A 20,241-nucleotide genomic window follows, 5' to 3' on the forward strand; every position below is an offset into this window, starting at 1 on the left:
GACATGAGTTGGTATAAAGGAATAAACTAATACAATTATGCTATTTGACATGTAGTTATAACTTAAGTAGGAATTGTACTAAATGATTCGGGATAGGTAGTGAAATATGATCGGGCCAGTAACCTTTGCCCTAATGCGTATATTACTTGCTGAGCTGTTCTCAACATTTATCAGTATGTGTGTTTGGGTGTGTGGTGTAGGTCTACTGATTCAGGGAATTGGAGCGTCTCCTTGTCATTGCACCTGCAAATAAGAGATTCCCAGTGTTATCTTGGCTAATAACACTCTTTCCTATACAAGTATAACTTTTTGGGGAAGGGCGAGATAAAAATGTCAGTTTTCATTTCCTCAAAAAATGTTGCAGTTTCCTTTTAAGGCTTAGGAAGTCTACTGTGAATGACCCAAATTATTTGAGGACAAATCAACTACCTACTTACCTCCTTTCCAAGGACAGTGGGGATTACCCTACAGAATTACCCTACATGGCATTAGACGAACTGAATAACTAGTACAGACTATTTATATACTGCACCCCGCAAAATGAGATTCATTGTGCCTCTTTCTAAAAACACTTAATAATTAATTCACTGGTACTAATTTTATTAATAGTACATTGCTATGTGATTGAGTTTAATATGCTGTGATTCACAGTGCATATCCACCCTCCTCCACTGATGGCAACCTGGGATGAGACTGTGTCCCCCTCATCACCACTCAAGTGCATCCTTGGTGCTGCAGAAGGGTGAGGGAAAGGAAAAAGACATCAACAGAAAGTGAAATGGTATTTTGCTGCTGCATAAAGACCCCTCAGACCAGAGATTGCTTTTGCCATTCTAAGGGTATCCCTGAGCCGGCAAGAGGTGGCAGTTCTAAATCTGAATGCCCCCAATTGAAATCCACGCCAAAGAAGATGTGTATCTTATTGTTTAAAGAATAATACTTCAGCATGGGATTTAAAAAGCTTACATTTTTACTTGCAAACAGAAACATACCTCTTCCAGATGTCGAGCAGCTGCAATGTAGTTTTTCCCCATAAATGCACAATTGTATTCCTCGATTGCACTATCAAACTGTAACATAGCCAAGAAGATAGGTTATTCATTCTCGAGCATCTCAAAAGAAACGTAAATAGCACTTTTCTTTAATACCTAATCAGTAAATATTATATAGTATAATAAATAGTAATAGCAACAATTCTAGACTGTAACAGTGCTCTTCGGCCACCTAGTTTGTCATACTATTTATGCATGCTGTAAGAGAATAAATTACGCTAGTTTACTTCGCATCTATCCATGTACGTCTTCAAGACTAAGTCCACAGCTGCCAAGGTTTCAGATTGCTATGTGTGACATTTTCAGAATTTCAGTGTCATAACAAGTGACATTTCAACGACTATGAGTGACACTTTCAAACTATGAAGATGGGGGAGGGGTGGGAATATAAATATCAGAAATTACACCCATTTGAGCAATGAGAAACTCTAACATCTTAAAACTGCTGCAAAGCACAAGAAATGGAAGGGCAACAGTCAGTGGACTCAGACTCGATAGCCAGCCCGCCACAGACAGCAAGGCATCGGGCATGCCTCAGGAGACGGAGGCTGACGCACACATTGCGGTCACAGCCAGGCTACATACAATTAAAAAAGAAATTCGATTATGGTCAAACCTATAAAAATCATTAGAGCCGTCCGCCACAGTCCGGCAATCCGCCCGCCACAGTCCGGCAAGCCACCCACTACCTGCCCAGCCCCGCTGGCGGCACCAGAAAACATACCAGCCGCAGCCAGTCACTGCACTGTACAATACAGGCTCTGCTGACTTAAGTGATGCTCGGCACACCCAGTTCAGAAGTTAAAGTTGCACCACAGACAGTGGCTCTCATCGGGCCTCACACAAAATGAGTACAGTGTGACTAACTATCGCAGCTGAGAACAGAGCAGACAGACTGCTGTGTGATGCAGTTCTCAGCCGAGTGCAACACAGGGTAGGCAGATCATGACCACGTGCGCTGTAAAGCAGATTTTTATTAGCATTAAACCAAGTCTTGTTACTTGTACAGAGTTTGGATATGAGTTAAGATGTTAACGTGATTCTCCTGTCCTCACTTTTCAGTGTCTCATTAGCACTTAGAAGTTAAAAGAAAGCACAGGTCCCTGCTTTTTAAAGGAATACAGACTCCTAAAGTGTTAAATGTTAACGTGTGGTTCATTATTGTCCAAAAATGTTACAACATGTTTGCGAGAAGAAAGTCAAAAACATCCCAAAAATTTCAAAACACAATCAAGTTTTACAATATACTTAAAGCAGGCAATCGGAAACAGCAAATACGTACAGTACTTGGCCTACACATGGCTTTTAGTAGTAGTAATGCATGTCAGAAACTGACAGCAATGTCAGGTTTGGACTGAGACTGTCAATAATTTACGTCATTCTGAACATGAAGGTGGACGAACACCACTGAGAATGTGTAGGGTACTGTCTCACAAGAGGAAAATTAGCAGAATTGAGAATTGCAATTCGACATACACAGATTGAGTAAATTCTAAGAATGAAAAGGGTCAAACAGACAAAAAGACAAACTGAAGGAAAACACCACCAGGAAGCACATAGGGGGAAAAAAGCACAGGAATACAACCACTCCTCTGATAATTATTACAATAAGAGGAGTAGTAAGAATGAATATAAAAACAGTAAAATCAAAAGGAAAAAGAATTTCAGAAGAATTACATAAACATATATATTCACTGAAAAAACCATAGGTTTCATGCACGTTATAGTTAGGAATTGGCATTTAAAAAACCTTTGAAATTCACTGAAAAAACCAAAGGTTTCAGGGGCGTTATAGTTCGGAATTGGCATTTAAAAAACCTTAGAAATTCACTGAAAAGACCCATTGGTTTCAGGGGTGTTATAGTTAGCTGGACATTTCCCTCGTACAAAACCCTAGAAATTCCCCTGTTATAGTTAGTTCAGCTAACTATAACTCGCGCCCCCGCAATGCACTGCTGATGACGTCACATATTACATCACTCATGACATGGTCAGTGACATCACTGATGACATCACTGATGACATCTGTGTCATGTGCGGTTTGTTTTTCTGCAGGAAGACGCAGAATTTGTTAGTATTTTTATGAGTAAGTGAACTTGAGTGTTTTTAACTGTATAGGTGAGTAAATTTTACTGTGATTAATTATTTACATGACTGACTAGATGTATCAGTAACTCAATGGATGATTGGCGGTGTGGGAGTGTCTATATAGGTGTATAAATGCACAGAGTGACTGTAAGTATGAGTGACTGTACAGGTGAGTGAGTGGAGATGTATGTAGACCTAAAAGTCAATGAGTGGGTGAGTAGTTATTGGTATTGGAGTATCTATGGTTGTCAAAATGGCCGTCTGAAATTTTGAGTCGGTGTATCAAAGGTTATATTAGGGTGTGAGAAGATGCACTAATTTATCACATGGATGACGTCATCAGTGATGTCATCAGTGATGTCATCAGTGATGTCACTGACCATGACATGAGTGATGTAATATGTGACGTCATCAGCAGTGCATTGCGGGGGCGCGAGTTATAGTTAGCTGAACTAACTATAACAGGGGAATTTCTAGGGTTTTGTACGAGGGAAATGTCCAGCTAACTATAACAGCCCTGAAACCAATGGTTTTTTCAGTGAATTTCTAAGGTTTTTTTAAATGCCAATTCCTAACTATAACGTGCATGAAACCTATGGTTTTTTCAGTGAATTTCAAAGGTTTTTTAAATGCTAATTCCTATCTATAACTTATCTCTGAAGAGATCATGAAAAGCATTCTTTTTTAAAAGTAGGGTGCACATTAGTTTTGTGGAAAAGCATCTTTGTGATTGGTTAAGAAAAAGCAGTTTCAACGTGGAGTACATATCATAGGATAAAATTTGCTCAGCTCAACCACACCTGCTACTTGCATTTGGAAGGCACTGTTCGAACTTAAAACAATCGTCAACTTTTAACCTGCATGTGTCGTTAAATGTTCAAGAAAATGTTACAAAAAATATCGTAAAGTTTTAAAAAATTGATGAACTTTTAACCTGCACGTATTGTAGAATGTTCTAGAAAGTGTGTTGATAGAATACGTTGCACTTCTAACTTCTATGTGTTGTTGAATATTAAAAAAAAACGGTTCATATGGAAAATTAAAAAGAAATCAATAGAGAAGTTTTGAAACCTAAAAGAATCAAGGAATTATTCTAATTTATTCTTTACATGTATTTATGTGTGCAGCAACAAAATTATAGACACAAGAGCACTAGGAAGAGGAAGAAGCAGGGAGTGGGGGGAGGGGGGGGGATGGGCAGAATGGCACACATGCACAATTAAGTACAACACACATTTAGACTAACAATGGCCAAAATGAAACACACCAACAAGGAGCACAAGTCACACAACCTGCCAACGTCACACCACTGAATGAGCATAGAAGTGAAAACCACGCTGCATTCATACAGGATGTGTACAAAGGCCAGTCGTTGGTGTTGTGGGATGTCTGCGACCGTGGTCATCATGGATGAGATGCCCAGCATGTGGCACATGGTCGAGTTCACTGTGTGCTAGGAAGCCAAACGGCTGCTCCTCCCTCCCACGAGCCCCCCACACCTTTGTACGGTGAGCTGTTGTTTCTCGTGCACTCGTACTGCACGCCATTGTAATGCCTATTTGCGCATGTCCTGCTACAATCCAACAACAACATCACAGTGCCGTTTGGAGGTGGTGCATGCCACTTTACAACATCGACTGCTGCGGCTCTTTTAACAGGCCACACCAGAACACAGAGACACACTTACTTCCTGTACACAGACATGTCCGAGACACCCCGTTCCCCTTGCCGAATAGGCACACCCCTGCACTGACCTGTGAACAACAGACCAGCACACGCCAGTTGTGCATGCAGAAGGATGCGTACGTAGCTACACATCCAGGCTCACTGCCAACGCTGAGGTGACAGCACACTGATGTTGCAGGGCTCGTGCCTATCATGCTAAGACAATGACCACAGGGACACACTTACTAAGATGTGGGTTTGGGGGGCATTGGCGGTCCTGGAGTTGTTGAGTTGAGTCTTCTGGCCCTCATGGGTATCCCTGTATCATGCTCATTGACTCTATGGCACCTGTGGGTGTTCTGGTGTGGCTCTTGGCTGTATTCCCTTTCATGGTGCAGGTAGTTGTCCTGCTTAACACTAGCAGAAAGCAGGTGTAAAATCCCTGGTGCTAACGCGTCTTATCGCCGGAATTTGTTTCGCATTGCAATTGGTGTGAAAGTTGTGATGTGATATTTTTCGTGTGCACAACAATATACGAACTGAGCAGTGTATCTCGTCAAGATACAGCACCTGACGCACTATTCCCAATCAATATAAATACAATGAGATTTCTTAATAGATTTTGTGTGTACACTGTAAGTGCAGCCAATACCTCAGTGCAAAACCATACAGGATTTTAGTATTCAGAATAAATCGCAAAGGTGCACCTCATGTCTTTTTGCACGGGAACGGCTACTCTCCAATTCATTATCAGCACTTTATCGGAAGTAAAGTTGAGATAAATCTAACACACTATTCAGAAGTTGGTGCAAACTGCAGATATCACTAGTATTCCAGCGATAAGTGCCCCAAAATTTAACACCATGGTGGACTCCATCAAATACCAGTAATAAGAACAAGAAAGAGTCACACAGCAGTTAAGAGAACAACCAAAAACATTATTAATTTTTTTTTCAAACTTTATTTTTTATAATAATAAATATATAAACGATAAACTATTTTCACACTTTATTTTTTTATTAACATAACTATAAACAATAAACTAATAAACAACATGTAACAACAATAATACAAAACAACAAGGCGGAACACTCCTGTGGGAACCACGGATGTCGACGACAGACCTGGAAAATCAAAAAGATTGTTAAAAAAAAACCAACATGGTATTCTCAACAAAATACCACAAGAAACAAATCACAGATATATAAAATGTATACAGCTAACAAAATTTTATAAGTTTAACTTACAAAAACTGTAAATGTTGCAGCTTTAAAATATTTACCGAATTTGAGGATTTTTTTTGCAGAAGGCACCACGCCCACAACGTTTTTCTTCAGTGGTGAAGACATTTTTTACTTTTTCCAAGGGGCAAACAAAGACCAATGCCACCTTCTTCATTCGCAAGATTTGCCAAAGAGTTCTGTTACGAGGGGATCCTAACAAAAAATACTCGTGCGGCACAGCAAGTATGATGAAACACCTAAGGACCCTTCATCCAAACAATCTTGCACGAGAAGAGTGCAAACAGATGAGAAACACTCCTGTTCTGTATCTGTAAAAAAGAAACACAAATAAATGTATATTAATAACTTTCAAAATTATACTATTCCATTACTGTACAAACACATTTTAGATAAATACTGACTAAGAAACTATGTCCCTGAACCACAAGTGGGACGATGGTTAAAACACTACATGCATAGTGCATACTACTTTGAAGCAGTTCATGCCCTAAAGCCTACCTCACTAAAACTCTACATGCTAACTGACTAAATGATTACAGTACTATAAGGAGACACACTGGGTGAGTGACAGGGTGTTTGCTAGAAGAGTATGAATACTAACTAGGGAATTGAAGGTGTGAAACACAACTGTGTAGGTGATAAGAGGACTGCATCCATACTGCATAGGCATTTAAAGCAGTCCATGGGCTAAGGCCTGGCTCACTGCATGACTACTTGGGTACTGACTGAATGATTAGAGTACAGCAAGGAGAGTGCCTAGGTGAATTTATAAGTGCTAGCCTTTTCGCACAGGGAATGGATTAGTACTTGGTACTGAATGGGTCACTAGAGGAGTGCAAAGGCAGTCACAAGTGCTGGACTGTATGGATACTGACTAGGAAATTGAAAGTGTGAAAGACAAGTGTCTGGGTGGTTAGAAGACTGCATGCATAGTGCATAGGGGTTTGAAGCAGTCCATGTGCTAAGGCCTGGCTCAGTGTATGAATACTTAGGCACTGACTGAATGATTAGAGTACTGCAAAGATAGTATCTTGGTGAATTTATAAGTGTTTGGGTCTTAGCACAGTGAATGGATTAGTACATGGTGCTGAATGGGTCACTAGAGGACAGCAAAGGGAGTGACAGGGTATTTCCTGGAAGTGTATGGATACTGACTAGGGAATTGAAGGTGAGAAAGACAATTGTGTAGGTGGTTAGAGGACTGCATGCATAGTGGATAAGGGTTTGAAGCAGTCCATAAACTAAGGCCTGGGTCACTGGATGAGTACTTGGGTACTGACTGAATGATTAGAGTACTGCAAGGAGAGTGCCTAGGTGAATTTATTAGGGTTTGGCGCAGTGAATGGATTAGTACATGATGCTGAATGGGTCACTAGAGGAGTGCAAATGGAGTGACAGGGTGTTTGCTGGAAGTGAACGGATACTGACTGGGGAATTGAAGGTGTGAAAGACAAGTGTGTAGGTGCTTAGAGGACAGCATGCATAGTGGATAGGGGTTTGAAGAAGTCCATATGCTAAGATCTGGCTCTGTGCATGAATACTTAGGCAGTGACTGAATCATTAGAGTACTGGAAAGAGTGTCTTGGTGAATTTATAAGTGTTTGGGTTTTGGCACAGTGAATGGATTAGTACATGCTGTTTAATGGGTCTCTAGAGGACTGCAAAGGAAGTGACAGGATATTTCCTGGAAGTGTATGGATACTGACTAGGGAATTGAAGGTGTAAAAGACAAGTGTATAGTATGTTAGAACACTACATGCATACTGCATAGACATTTGAAGCAGTCTATTTAGTACTTAGAAACTGACTAAATAATCAGACTACTTCTAGGACATTGCTTAGGTAAAACTTTTAAATTTTCAGTTCTGCCACAGTGAACAGAATAGTACATGGTACTGCACCTTAGTGTCAAACCCGGACTCATTTTATCAATGCATAAGCAAAGACTAGCTTCTAATGCTACTTAAACTTGACAACATGACCGGTTTTAAAAAAGTTATCTGTCAGCAAATACATGATGTTACCAAATGCTTCTCTCACAGTGATTCCAAATACACACTAACTCACAGTGTGATTCTAGACAAGCACCACTATCCCTATGAGTTTACCAAAACTCATTCACTACTCTGGAAGAGTTAATGGTACTGCACACAATCTACATATTTAAGTACACCACATCAGTGTCAAAGCATGACTCATTTAATCAACGCATAAGCAAAGACTGGATTCTAATCCTACTAAAACTTCACAACATGACAGGTTTTAAAACAGTTATCTGTCAGCAAATACATGATGTTACCAAATGCTTCTCTCACAGTGATCCCAAATACACACTAACTCACAGTGTGATTCTAGACAAGCACCACTATCCCTACGAGTTTACCAAAACCCATTCACTACAGTGCAAGTGGTAAGGGAACTGCACACAATCTACATATTTCACAACTGCAATTTACTGTCAATGCCTGACTGATATAATGAAAGCATAAGCCATAACTGTCTTCTAATGCTACTAAAACTTGACAACATGACATGTTTTACAACACTTATCTGTCAGCAAATACACGTTACCAAACACTTCTTTCACAGTGGTTCCCAAATGCACACAGACTCACAGTGTGATTCTAGACAAACAACACTATCCCTTGGAGTTTACCAAAACTCATTCACTACAGTGGAAGTGGTAAAGGAACTGCACACAATCTACATATTTCACGACTACACTTTAATGCCAATGCCTGACTAATTTAATCAACGCATAAGCAAAGACTGGCTTCTAATGCTACTAAAACTTGACAACATGACAGGTTTTAAAACAGTTATCTGTCAGTAAATACACGAGGTTACCAAATGCTTCTCTCACAATCCTTACCCAAATGCACACAGACTCACATTGTGATTTTAGACAATCAACACTATCCTAGGACTTTACCAAAACTCATTCACTAGTCTAGAAGAGTTAATGATACTGAACACAATCTACATATTTAAGTATAGCACATCAGTGTCAAAGCATGACTCATTTAATCAACGCATAACCAAAGACTGGATTGTAATGGTACTAAAACTTCACAACATGACAGGTTTTAAAAAAGTTATCTGGAAGCAAATACATGATATCACCAAATGCTTCTCTCACACTGATCCCAAATACACACTAACTCACACTGTGATTCTAGACATGCACCACTATCCCTAGGAGTTTACCAAAACTCATTCACTACAGTGCAACTGGTAAGGGAACTGCACACAATCTACATATTTCAGGACTGCACTTTTCTGTCAAAGCCTGACTCATTTAATCAAATCATAAGCCATAACTGTCTTCTAATGCTACTAAAACTTCACAACATGACAAGTTAAAACAGTTATCTGTCAGCAAATACACGATGTTACCAAATGCTTCTCTCACAGTGGTTCCCAAATGCACACAGACTCTTTCATCTAGAAGTAGTTTTACATTTTAGTATAGAAACATAACATAACTCATTTCACAAATTCATAAACAATGACTGGTTTCTAATTCTACAAAAATATAAAAACTGCACAGTTATCTGTTTACAAACACATGAAAAACACAAATGCTTATCACAGAATGGTTTCTACATGCACACACATTGTAGAGAAAAAAAGTACTCCCTACACTTTAGCAGGAAAAATACATTAGTCTGATTAAAATCAAAATAGTCTACATACATCCCCTCACAATTAAATAACTCCTCTTTCAAGTTCTTTTGTAGATTAAGACGTATATCAATCACTCACCATATTTTCTTTTACAGAATTTCTGCACTGTGCACCTCTCAGCAAAAGCAAAGAATGAAAAAGTTTCCCTTTCATTTTCCACACATATACATGTAAACATCAAATCACAATCCTTCGCACATAAACTCAAAAGCAAACACACATTTCTATTGGTTAAACATTTCAACCCTTTCCAACTGAAATACATTTCAACCCTTCCCCAATCTGCCTTCTTCCTGTTACCATAGAAACAGGTCATGGAACACTGCACTGAGCTCACAGGTCACAAGTTCAGCACACAATGTTCCTACACAAGACAGGAATTGTGCTTGACTTTTCAACATATCAGCTTATCATATATAATGTTCCTTACAATCTGTTTTTGTTAACCAATAACAATCATACCTTTAAAAAACAGAAATATACACCCTACCTGTCAGTGTAGAAAGTTGTCATGCAACCAATGATTTGTTGTTTTTCAAAAAACGTTGCTGTGGATCCGCGCACCCACCGCGAGAGAATCCGTGCATCCAACGCGAGAGGATGCGCGCACCGTGCGCGCATTTCCCTTTTTTTTTTTTTAAAGGGGGCCCCAGGGGGTCCTTCTGGGACCCCCTAAGCACCTCTAGAGGGTCAAAGTATTTCCACTCTGCCCCCTTTATATGTTTTACACATTTATTCCCCTTGCATCTTCAGCCTCGCTTCTACCGAGGCAGAAAATGGCGGCCAACAGTTCCTGGTTTCGAATGTAGAGAGACACTCGACAGCCAATTAGCATTCAGCGCGCGATCGGGAAGGTGCGCGCTCGATTCGGGGAGGGTGCGCGCTCGGTTCGGGTAGGGTATGCTTGCTGTGGGGGTACAGTCCGCGCATCCTCCGCGGCCATAGATATCACTAACTTTTTTACCCTAATTTTCTCAGGAACTACTGAACAGATTCACACCATATATGCAAAAGGCACGAGTCCGAACTGAGGACTACCTCTTTGCCAAATTTGGTGTCATTCCGTTCAGCGGTTCGGGCTGTAGCTGCGACAACAGATCCTATGGGAAATTGCATGGGGAAAACGTGTTTTGGGACCCCCCTTTTTTCTCGGCCCCCGCTTGACGGATCACCGCAAAACTTTCAGGGTAGGAGCGGAGCGGAGCTGGCCAAAAGTTTGGAAAATTTCGCGAGGATTCGTCAACCGGCGCTAACGTTATTCCAAATAGACTGTTGCGGATTTCCTATGGAAAATAGGTCCTAACTATAACTATCTACTGGCGACTGCCTGTGTATGTATATATATACACATACATATATTCAAAAATAAGATTCTCCTTGGTATATAGGAAATAATCATCCAGCATCCAGAAGGGTTAAATCACTCGGATCTTTATTTTTAGACGATAAACATCTACGCGTTTCAGCAGTCTCAGCTGCCTTGTTCACGTTCTATATATAAAAAAAAAAAAGTATCATAGTCGGTTGTCTATGTCTACAGAGACTTAAATATGAAGAAGACTGAGGGAAGGAAACCTAACACAGGACAACATAATTGAGGGGAAGCATTTAAGGGGCTGGGGAGTTGAAATGTCAAGAACGGAGAGCTGGACGAGGTAGGAAGAAATAAAGAAAAAAGCAACTGCAGACAAAGAGGTGGATAGTTTCCACTCAGACGAAAAAGTCAAAGGAGAGGCACAGGTTAAAGGAAATGGAGGGGAAGTTTGGTGACAAGGGGGGAGTGGTTGCCTACATCCACTCAATAATTTGAAAGTCACAATTTGGTTCATGAAAGAGCATTCACAAACTTTAAGAAAACCATGTGTGTGCCAGTTTGCCCATTTGTCAGTTCTTCGGGTAGAAGGGCAGAGTGATTGCTTGACATTTGGGAACTACTGCCCGAGGGGAGAAGGCCATCCTTCTACTCTGAGTGCTTGTAACTCAAATAAAGAAGAATCACCCTATATATCCAACAGAGTTAGTTACAACAATGTGTCACATTGGGTTTGTCAAGCACGAGTTTATCAGAATTTTTTTTTAAACTTTAGAACAAATATATATATATATATATATTTCCATCCGTTCAATTGCCTAACACTTGACGGGTGGGTTCTCCGTCATGTGGATGGACTCACGTTACAAATTAAAACCAAAGTTTCCCCGGAGAAAGGAAAAATCATGGGAACACACGGGCACATATCCAACAAAGCATCCAATTTATTCAGCAAGACACGTTTCGGCTCACATGCCATCCTCAATTGCTGATATAATAAAAGCAAACATGGTTGGACACGCTACTTTTCAAATGTACAATGGGCGTTCCCATAGGAGAGTAACCAGGGGGCATAGGAGAGGACCATGCCGTTGTTTGTATAATACCTTATTCTGGCCGCCGTCTTGGTTGTGCCATGCATAATAACTGTTCCTATGTAGCCCTGTATGGGCAATATGAAGTTAAGTCAGTGATGGTATATCTTCACACCACAGAGAGGCTAGATACTTAAGCCCCTCATAAAATCACGCTCACCATCACCCTCAGGAACCGATATCACTTCATCCTGGCCGTGATGTCATGAGTGAAGTAATATGTGAGATCATAGTTAGCTCAGGTAACTATAACTGATGAATTTCTATGGCTTTGTATGCATAAAATCTAAGCCTGAGGGAAAGAGGGAGGAGGAGGAGGATGATGCGTAGGAGTAGGAATATATATTTATTTAGATTGAATTTTGACCAACCAGGCCTTGCACCGAACCCGCCTTAGACACTCAACACCTGCTGTGTACAGTCTTTAGACGTGCATAGCATTAACTGTGCTCAAACCGGCACGGATAACCTGCCCCAAACCTACCAAAGAGCCCAATCTCCACAGTACCAGACACTTCAAGTTTGGCTTTGCTTGCAGGTGTTTTTTTTGGGGTTTGGTGGGTTTTGTTTTACGGTGCCTCCAACTCAAAAGTTAGCCACAAAATGGAGGTGGAATCCAGCACCTAAAATGGCCAATCACGAGTCGACCCCAACTTGTGTGCCATTTTCAGTGTTGTTTCTTCTGGATTGTTACTTTTCATGTCACTGTGTAATTACGAGGTTATATCTACATATATTCACCGAAAAAAGCAAAACGTTAAAGCAGCATTATAGTTAGATATGGTAATAAAATCTAACTTTAAATTAAAAAACCCTAGACATTCATTGAAAAAAATAAAAGGTTAAAGTGATGTTATAGTTAGTTGAAAATCAGTCATAACGTTACATTGCAAAAAACACACTGAAATTCACCAGTTAACATTAAAACAAACTATGTCCTGCGCCACGCCATGCCCGGCTTCTGAACTCTCCTATCACAAGGAAAAGATTGTTTGCAGGACAGGCTTGGCAACCAGTGTCTGGTTAATTACCACATGAGTTTGGTTGTCCACAAAGTGCTTAGTACAGGGTGAAGGCTGTGTGTAGGAGGACGTAGGTTCACCTAAAGCAGCCTTTGTGTGTATGTGTGCATGGTAATTTATGGTTTACATTATTTTGTGTACACCAGAAGGAGTAGGGAGTAATAAAATATATTTATATTGCGTGATGGCACGTGCTGTATGTGCTAATTCTGCCCTCACTCACAGATGTGTGACATGCTTCATCATTGGGCTGCTTACAAAACACCCCGGCGTAGCCAAGCACGGGGTGGAGCAATAGGGTGGGGGAAGACAATACAACACAAAAAAAAGACCCAAAATAATTATACTGTGACTGGGAACAACGGTAGTGAAAGTGCAGTGTAGTGCGAGTTAAAAATAGCTCTGAAGTGTCGCTGTGCCTAAGACTTTATTCCTGGACCTTCTGGCCAGGGTTAAAAACGTGAAGGATGGAGGTGATTGGGAGATACTATGTGCTTCTAGCACCCTTCCTTTTCTGCCATGTGGTCAACATGTTTCGGCCGTAAGTGTATGCCCCTTGTGTAGAGTCACGCCAGCCTTCCTCAGGACTCTACCTGTCCCAATGCGCTCATACTCTCACCTCCAATTGAGATAAGAGGGCACCTTAAAACCAATTCCTTCCGTGTCGAGGAATATCCTCTAGCAAGTCATGGTAATATTAAAAAGGGAGGAAAAGAGGATACCGGTAGAAAGAAAGAGAAGAAACAACCAGTTAAGAGCAATAATCTCCTCCAAGTATGTGCAACTTTATGTTAAAAGTTTTGTATATACATCAGTACATCCCTGGGTGTCATTCATACCACACAGAAGAGCTATGGTATCTGCCCCTCCTATTATCACGTGTGCCAAACGAGGGGGTCAAAAATACCTGAAAGGTAAGTGATTATATCTACAATTAAAAGTATCTCCAGCAAAAGCAACCATCAGGCTATCGTCCAAACAATCAACTCCGCTGCCCAGTAGGAGTCCGGTGTGTGTCTACTCACCGAGTTTACCCCTATTTCGGATTAGAATTGGCAGTGGGCAAGGGGAGACCCCTATAGTCACACTCTTTATGGGGGAAATATAAAACATGAACTAAAATGAGAGATCATTATGTTAATATCTTGAACAAAAGTCCCCAAGCGCTAAACCATTGCTTATTTCGAGTACGCCCTCGTTTCATATGGGAGTATGGTTGGAGGCATTCAAGGCTGTCGTAATGGTACTGATAGTTAGTTGTGTCAGATTATATATGCTAATGGGGTACGGTCAGCCGTATGAGGTTTAGCCATGTATGTGGCCAAACAACACTTACCGGTGTGAGATAGAGAACCGGACTGTGGGTACACCGTTACTTAATGGTGTGTTATGCTGTGCCAAAAGACAGAAAGCTGTTCAGTTAGAATAAAATTTGTGCCAACATAGTCCCCCCGTCGTTCTGCTGTGCTGTATCAGTTGAACTACAGTACCCCGATGTGGCGGCCAAAGCGTAAGAAAAGTGGGTTGGTATATGCCCCCCAAGGTAGCCCCCCCACTCCTTACTACTCCAAGGGTGGTGCTCCACCGACGATACTCACCTCCTTCCGCCGTGTAGATTAGAGACAATATTGTGGAGGGAAGGGAGGAGCCAAGATGGCGACCGGGACGGCAGCGTAGATTCCCGGCTCCGTGAACCTCCGCATCCCGCACGGATATCCTGCATGAGATCCTTATTCTGCGCTACGAGATCGTGTTCGTCAACGAAAGTGGCAACCGATCGTGTGACCCTGAGGTTTCTGACTGCAGTACCGCCGGAGAAATCAGCGATTGAACTTTGCGGCCCGTGCGGTCCCGAAGCCGGGACCTCGAGTGGACGCCTTGGCCGGGCGGCAGTTTAACAACAGCGGCCTGTGGTGACTGGGTGGAGTCGGTCCGCCGGAGTGGTGCTCCCCTCGGCCTGCATTTTGCTGTGGTCGCTCCCCCCCTGCTGAGCGCTGCGGACCGAGGACATGCCCGGGTGTGCAATTCTCGGATTCTGTGGTGTTTGCCCCTGCCTTTGACGGTGAGCTGCTCGGACGCCGTCCCTGGCTCGCCCTGATCCTTGCGGGCTGCTCCCGGCTTTTTGCGGGAGCTGGTCCGTGGCGGAGACGACTATTGCCCGTGACCGCGCAACGGTTGAATCTGTTCCTCCCCCAGGATCCCTGTCTTCAGCGACGTGGACCTTGAGGCGTTGGTCCCGGGGTCCTGGCCCCAATACGAGTCGGGCCTTCCCAGTGGCCATTTTGTCACTATGCAGCCTACCATCCTGTCCGCTGGGACGCAGCGGGACTGGGGGTGTGTGACGGTCGGGAGTGTGGCAGAGCGATCGGAGAGAGCTGCTCTGGGGTACGGCGACCTCCTGGAGGCCCTTGGTGCCCTTCATTACTCCTTGGCTCATGGCGCCGGGGTCCTGGGGAGGAAGCTAGATGGTGTGGTATCAGCGTTGGGACAGTGGCGGCATGCTGGTCCACAAGTACACAGTGGCCTTCCACACTGCACACAGGAGGAAGATGTTGTGGCCCCCCCCGTGATTAGTGTACAGCCGGACACTCCGGACAGTATGCTACCGTGTGGTCGGCTAACTGTGGGCTTGATCTGCTCCGGAGGTATTGGGCCTGAGCGGAAGATGGTGGCCTTGTCCCGTGCGCGGTCTCCGGCGGCCCAGGGACGATTCCAGCAACGTGTGTCTCATTTGACTGCTTCAGCCTGTCTGGACCTTGTGTGCAGTGCAGATCCTGGGGCAGCACTGGAAAAGACGCCCCCCCATGAAGCGGTCCGTGCTGATGCTCAGAGACTTCCACCCCACCTGTGTGCGTCGCTTCCCGACTGTTTTTGGACACTCCTGTACCTTGGGACATCGGACATGGTGCTGGGTCGAGGGGCAGGCATGGGCAGAATCGCAAAGAGCGGTCAAGGCTGAGGCTGATCCTTCGGGAGTGGTCACCTAGTAGACAGGCGGACTCATGGTTGCGTGCTCTCATGGTTATTCGCATAGTTGGTGCATAATGCTCCCCACTCCCCCCTCCTTTTTTGATATGATCAACTTGGTGCTGCTAATTGTTTGCTGTGGGGAGACTTCACCGTGCGGGAGGGAGAAGCCGGGGGTATGTTTTTGAAGGCCCTCCTCCAGTTTATTACATTCCTTCCGCCCCCCCGTTTGGGGGGGCTCTTTCTTACTCCTTTTTTCCCTGTCTCTTCTATATTTCGGGTCTAGTTCCAGGGCGACAGGCACACTGCTGGGGGGTGGGGCCATACTCATTCGCAGAGGTGCAGGGTGGGGGGATGGGGGAGGGGACTCTTTAGTCTTTATCTCTTTTTCCATGGCCTCCTTTTTCTTCTCTGTTTCTTTTTGCTCGTTTTTCTGGGATCAGCGCGGTACACCTCTCTTATTGTGAATCGCTTGCTCTTAATGTGTGCCACAGTTTCCGGGGGGTTCGCTGGGCTTTAGGTACGGGGACCTGTAGGCGCAACTATCTCTGCTATTTCTCCCCATCCGTACTTTCCCGTGTCTGCGCCATTGATTCAATGTATTGCTGCTTGCTGCTTGCATCTCTTATCCTTGCCCCTTATCGCTGTTGGGAAACTGTTTGGCACCTGATCCTACTGTTTTGTTTTATTATAAAATGAAAAACCCTTTCTCTCCTGGTGTCCTACCTGAGCGGCTCATTGGCCGGACTATACTGTATTGTAGACTTTGCTCTCCGAGGTGCCGCCTGTGTTTACATGTGCTTTTATTGTTCTGATTGCTTAGCGGCCGGCCCCGGGGGGTTGTAGGCCCATACGTGTAAATGATTGAAACGTCAATAAAGGTTTTTTCAAAAAAAAAAAAAAAAAATATTGTGGAGGGAAGATGATTCATCCCAATTGCTCATAGGATACATGTAGGGTACAATGTGTAAATGTCCCTTACTGTACATTATATGTTGTCCTCCAGACCAAACGTCTCATCACCCATTAGAACAAGGGAGTAATTGCAAATGGGTGAGTGTGTAATGACATATAAAGGTCATGTTTCTGTATCGTTGTCTGAAATGCGTTTTGGACCACTCCTTTTGTTTTGCCCCACACCCCTCCACACCACTTGATTGATCCCCTCAAAACTTTCCAGGAAGGAGCAGAGGTGGGTGAACTTTTTGGGGAATGTTTTGTGAAGATACGAAAAACGGCACCAAAGTTATTAGCAAAACAAAAAACAACTTTTCCTATGAAAAGTCTGACCTAACTGTAACTACACATTGGTGACTGTCACTGTGTAGTGTATATGTCTACATGTAGTACATTACACAGAGATGATCATCACTGTACAGTTCTAGTTAAAGCACAGTTTCTATAGGGAACACATTTTTTATCTGCCGATGTTTGAAATATTCTGCTAAAAAAATTTTCCTCACTTTTGCTCTGTCATGGAAAGTTTAGCACAGATTCATCAAGCAGAAGTACAGAAAAAGTGGAGTGCCCCAAATGGGTGATTTCCCACGGTAATTACAGCTGGAAAGTTTGTTGGCCGATACAAAAAAGGTGGGTGAAACAAATTCCAACAAGTTTAGCAAAGAGTTATATTTTTACTCAGAACGCTTGTTTTTGTTATATTGTGATTTTTGAGAAATTTGCATTTCGAAACGTGCTTGCTTGGGCATGAAGGGGTTAACCCTGGTAAAAAGCGGAAGAAATTTGAACTGCTGCTGCCCACATATGCTCTGATCGATTCACTCAAAATGGATGGAGAAATGTCCTGGCCACAACATTGAGAATATATTGTGGCAGCAATTACAGGACCCAGTTCACAAGTTTTGAACAAGCATTTGCAATGCAATAGGTCTTGCATTATAAAAGTGTGAGCAGTTGGCATTGCTAATAATAATGCAACACTAGCTTTTGGCATTGTAAATGATAATGAAATTTATTTATGTGTTTGTTTTATAAAATAGATAAATAAAAGGCATTGTCATGAACAATGCTAATAGCTTAAACGTTTGCAAATGCAAGACCTATTGCGCTTGTTTCAGTACTGAAGGCTTTTTAAAAGTTTTAGTCACTACTCAAAATGAAATCCATTTTTATCAGTGTTGCCAGTGCTCCTTTATGTTTAATGCCATAAATGAAACAATGTTCTAAGCAGATTGCTAAATAGCATCTCCAGCCCCGATCACAATGTCTCACTTCATGCTGGACAGTGGGCACCCTGTATTCATGCAGCGCCAAGACGGGGTGAACTAATGCACAGACTGAGGTCTGTCAGCCTCCGAGGCTCAAAGCATTCCTTGCAACAGTCCGCTATGTCAAGGTATTGCCATGTGTACAGCACACACTCTGCAACAGCAAGTGGTTTCAAAGTTGGGGGTGACTTCCCAAACTTTCCCGAGGTGTTCCTCATGTTTGGTGACAGCGTATTTATGCGGACAGCCCTAAAAACTGTTTGTGGTTGTGTGTGTGTGTGTGGTTGTGTGTGTGTGTGGTTGTGTGTGTGTGTGGTTGTGTGTGTGTGTGGTTGTGGTTGTTTGTGTGGTTGTGTGTGGTTGTTTGTGTGTGTGGTTGTGTGTGTGTGGCTGTGTGTGTGGTTGTGTGTGTGTGTGGTTGTGTGTGTGTGTGGTTGTGTGTATGGTTGTGTGTGTGTGGTTGTGTGTGTATATGTTGTGTGTGAGGTTGTGTGTGTGTGAGTGAGTGTGTGTGTGTGTGTGTGGTTGTATGTGTGGTTGTTTGTGTGTGTGGTTGTGTGTGTGTGTGTATGTGTGGTTGTTTGTGTGTGTGGTTGTGTGTGTGGTTGTGTGTGTTTGGTTGTGTGTGTGATTGTGGTTGTGTGTGTAGTTGTGTGTGTGTTTATATGTGTGTGGTTGGGTGTGGGTATGGTTGGGTGTGGGTATGGTTGTGTGTGGTTGTGTGTGTGGTTGGGTGTGGTTGTGAGTGTGGCTGTGTGTGGCTGTGTGTGTGTGTGGCTGTGTGTGTGTGTGGCTGTGTGTGTGTGTGGTTGGGTGTGTGTGTGGTTGGGTGTGTGTGTGGTTGGGTGTGTGTGTGGTTGGGTGTGTGTGTGGTTGGGTGTGTGTGTGGTTGGGTGTGTGTGTGGTTGGGTGTGTGTGTGGTTGGGTGTGTGTGGTTGGGTGTGTGTGGTTGGGTGTGTGTGTGTGGTTGGGTGTGTGTGTGGTTGGGTGTGTGTGTGGTTGGGTGTGTGTGTGGTTGGGTGTGTGTGTGGTTGGGTGTGTGTGTGGTTGTGTGTGGGGTTGTATGTGTGATTGTGTGTGGAAGTGTGTGGAAGTGTGTGGTAGCGTATGGTTGTGTGTGTAGTTGTGTGTGTGGTTGTGTGTGTTTGAGTGTGTGTGGTTGAGTGTGTGTGGTTGAGTGTGTGGTATTCCCTCAGTTACTCATTAAGGGACATCAGACGACCAGTGATTGGACGACCCGCCACCCTACTCCAAACATTGCTCAGCCCAACACACACAATAGAGTGATGGGCTGGAAACCCCCCCATTGTTTTCAGGCCAGGGGGGCCCCCCCTGTATCTATGCTGGGTCAGCAAGGGGGGGGCGCTTGGCGTGCTTTTCCTCTCAAAGTTGAAGGGCGTGAGTCAGGCTGCGCTCTCACGTGCACAGTGCAGATTGCCTAGCCACGTAATGACGTCACGAGCCTTCACGTCACAGAGCCAGCCAGGGTAGAATGCAAAAAAGTTTTGGAAGCAGCGAGCAGTGGGGTCATATTCTGTTTCGGCAAACCCCTAAGGGTTGCAGATTTGCAAGTCTAATATTTAGTTACTGGTCAAGGTCTGTTGTATTCCTATGTAGAGTAATAAAGTCTTATTAGTACGGACAACTCCAACCGCTTGGTTATGCTTTAAATCCTAGCTTTGTTATCCCACACCATGTGCTCTTAACATATATTGCCTTCCCGTATGGACGATACGTGACTCCTACACCTTGCAAGCTGTGGCCGGCAGTATCCTTTTTTTTCTTTCTAATCGCGGCACCGGTGCTTTACTTTTAACATTAAAAGTAAAGCGCGGTGCCGCGATTATAGCAAAAGCAAAGAAATAGATGTTTGTTTCTATTT

General features: G+C 43.2%; 1 protein-coding gene across 5 annotated transcripts in view; it reads right to left on the reverse strand.

The window, feature by feature from the left end:
* The window catches only part of ZW10 (zw10 kinetochore protein), a 142,978-nt gene that overhangs the window by 79,419 nt on the left and 43,318 nt on the right, over positions 1-20,241 (reverse strand). For all 5 annotated transcript variants that reach the window (XM_085647363.1, XM_085647362.1, XM_085647361.1 and 2 more), the window contains exon 4: positions 993-1,070. In XM_085647363.1, the coding sequence (XP_085503489.1) occupies positions 993-1,070 (78 nt within the window). The remainder of the gene's footprint in view (positions 1-992; positions 1,071-20,241) is intronic.

This window comes from Triturus cristatus, chromosome 3_2 (genome assembly GCF_964204655.1).
Source record: "Triturus cristatus chromosome 3_2, aTriCri1.1, whole genome shotgun sequence".
Taxonomy (NCBI): domain Eukaryota; kingdom Metazoa; phylum Chordata; class Amphibia; order Caudata; family Salamandridae; genus Triturus; species Triturus cristatus.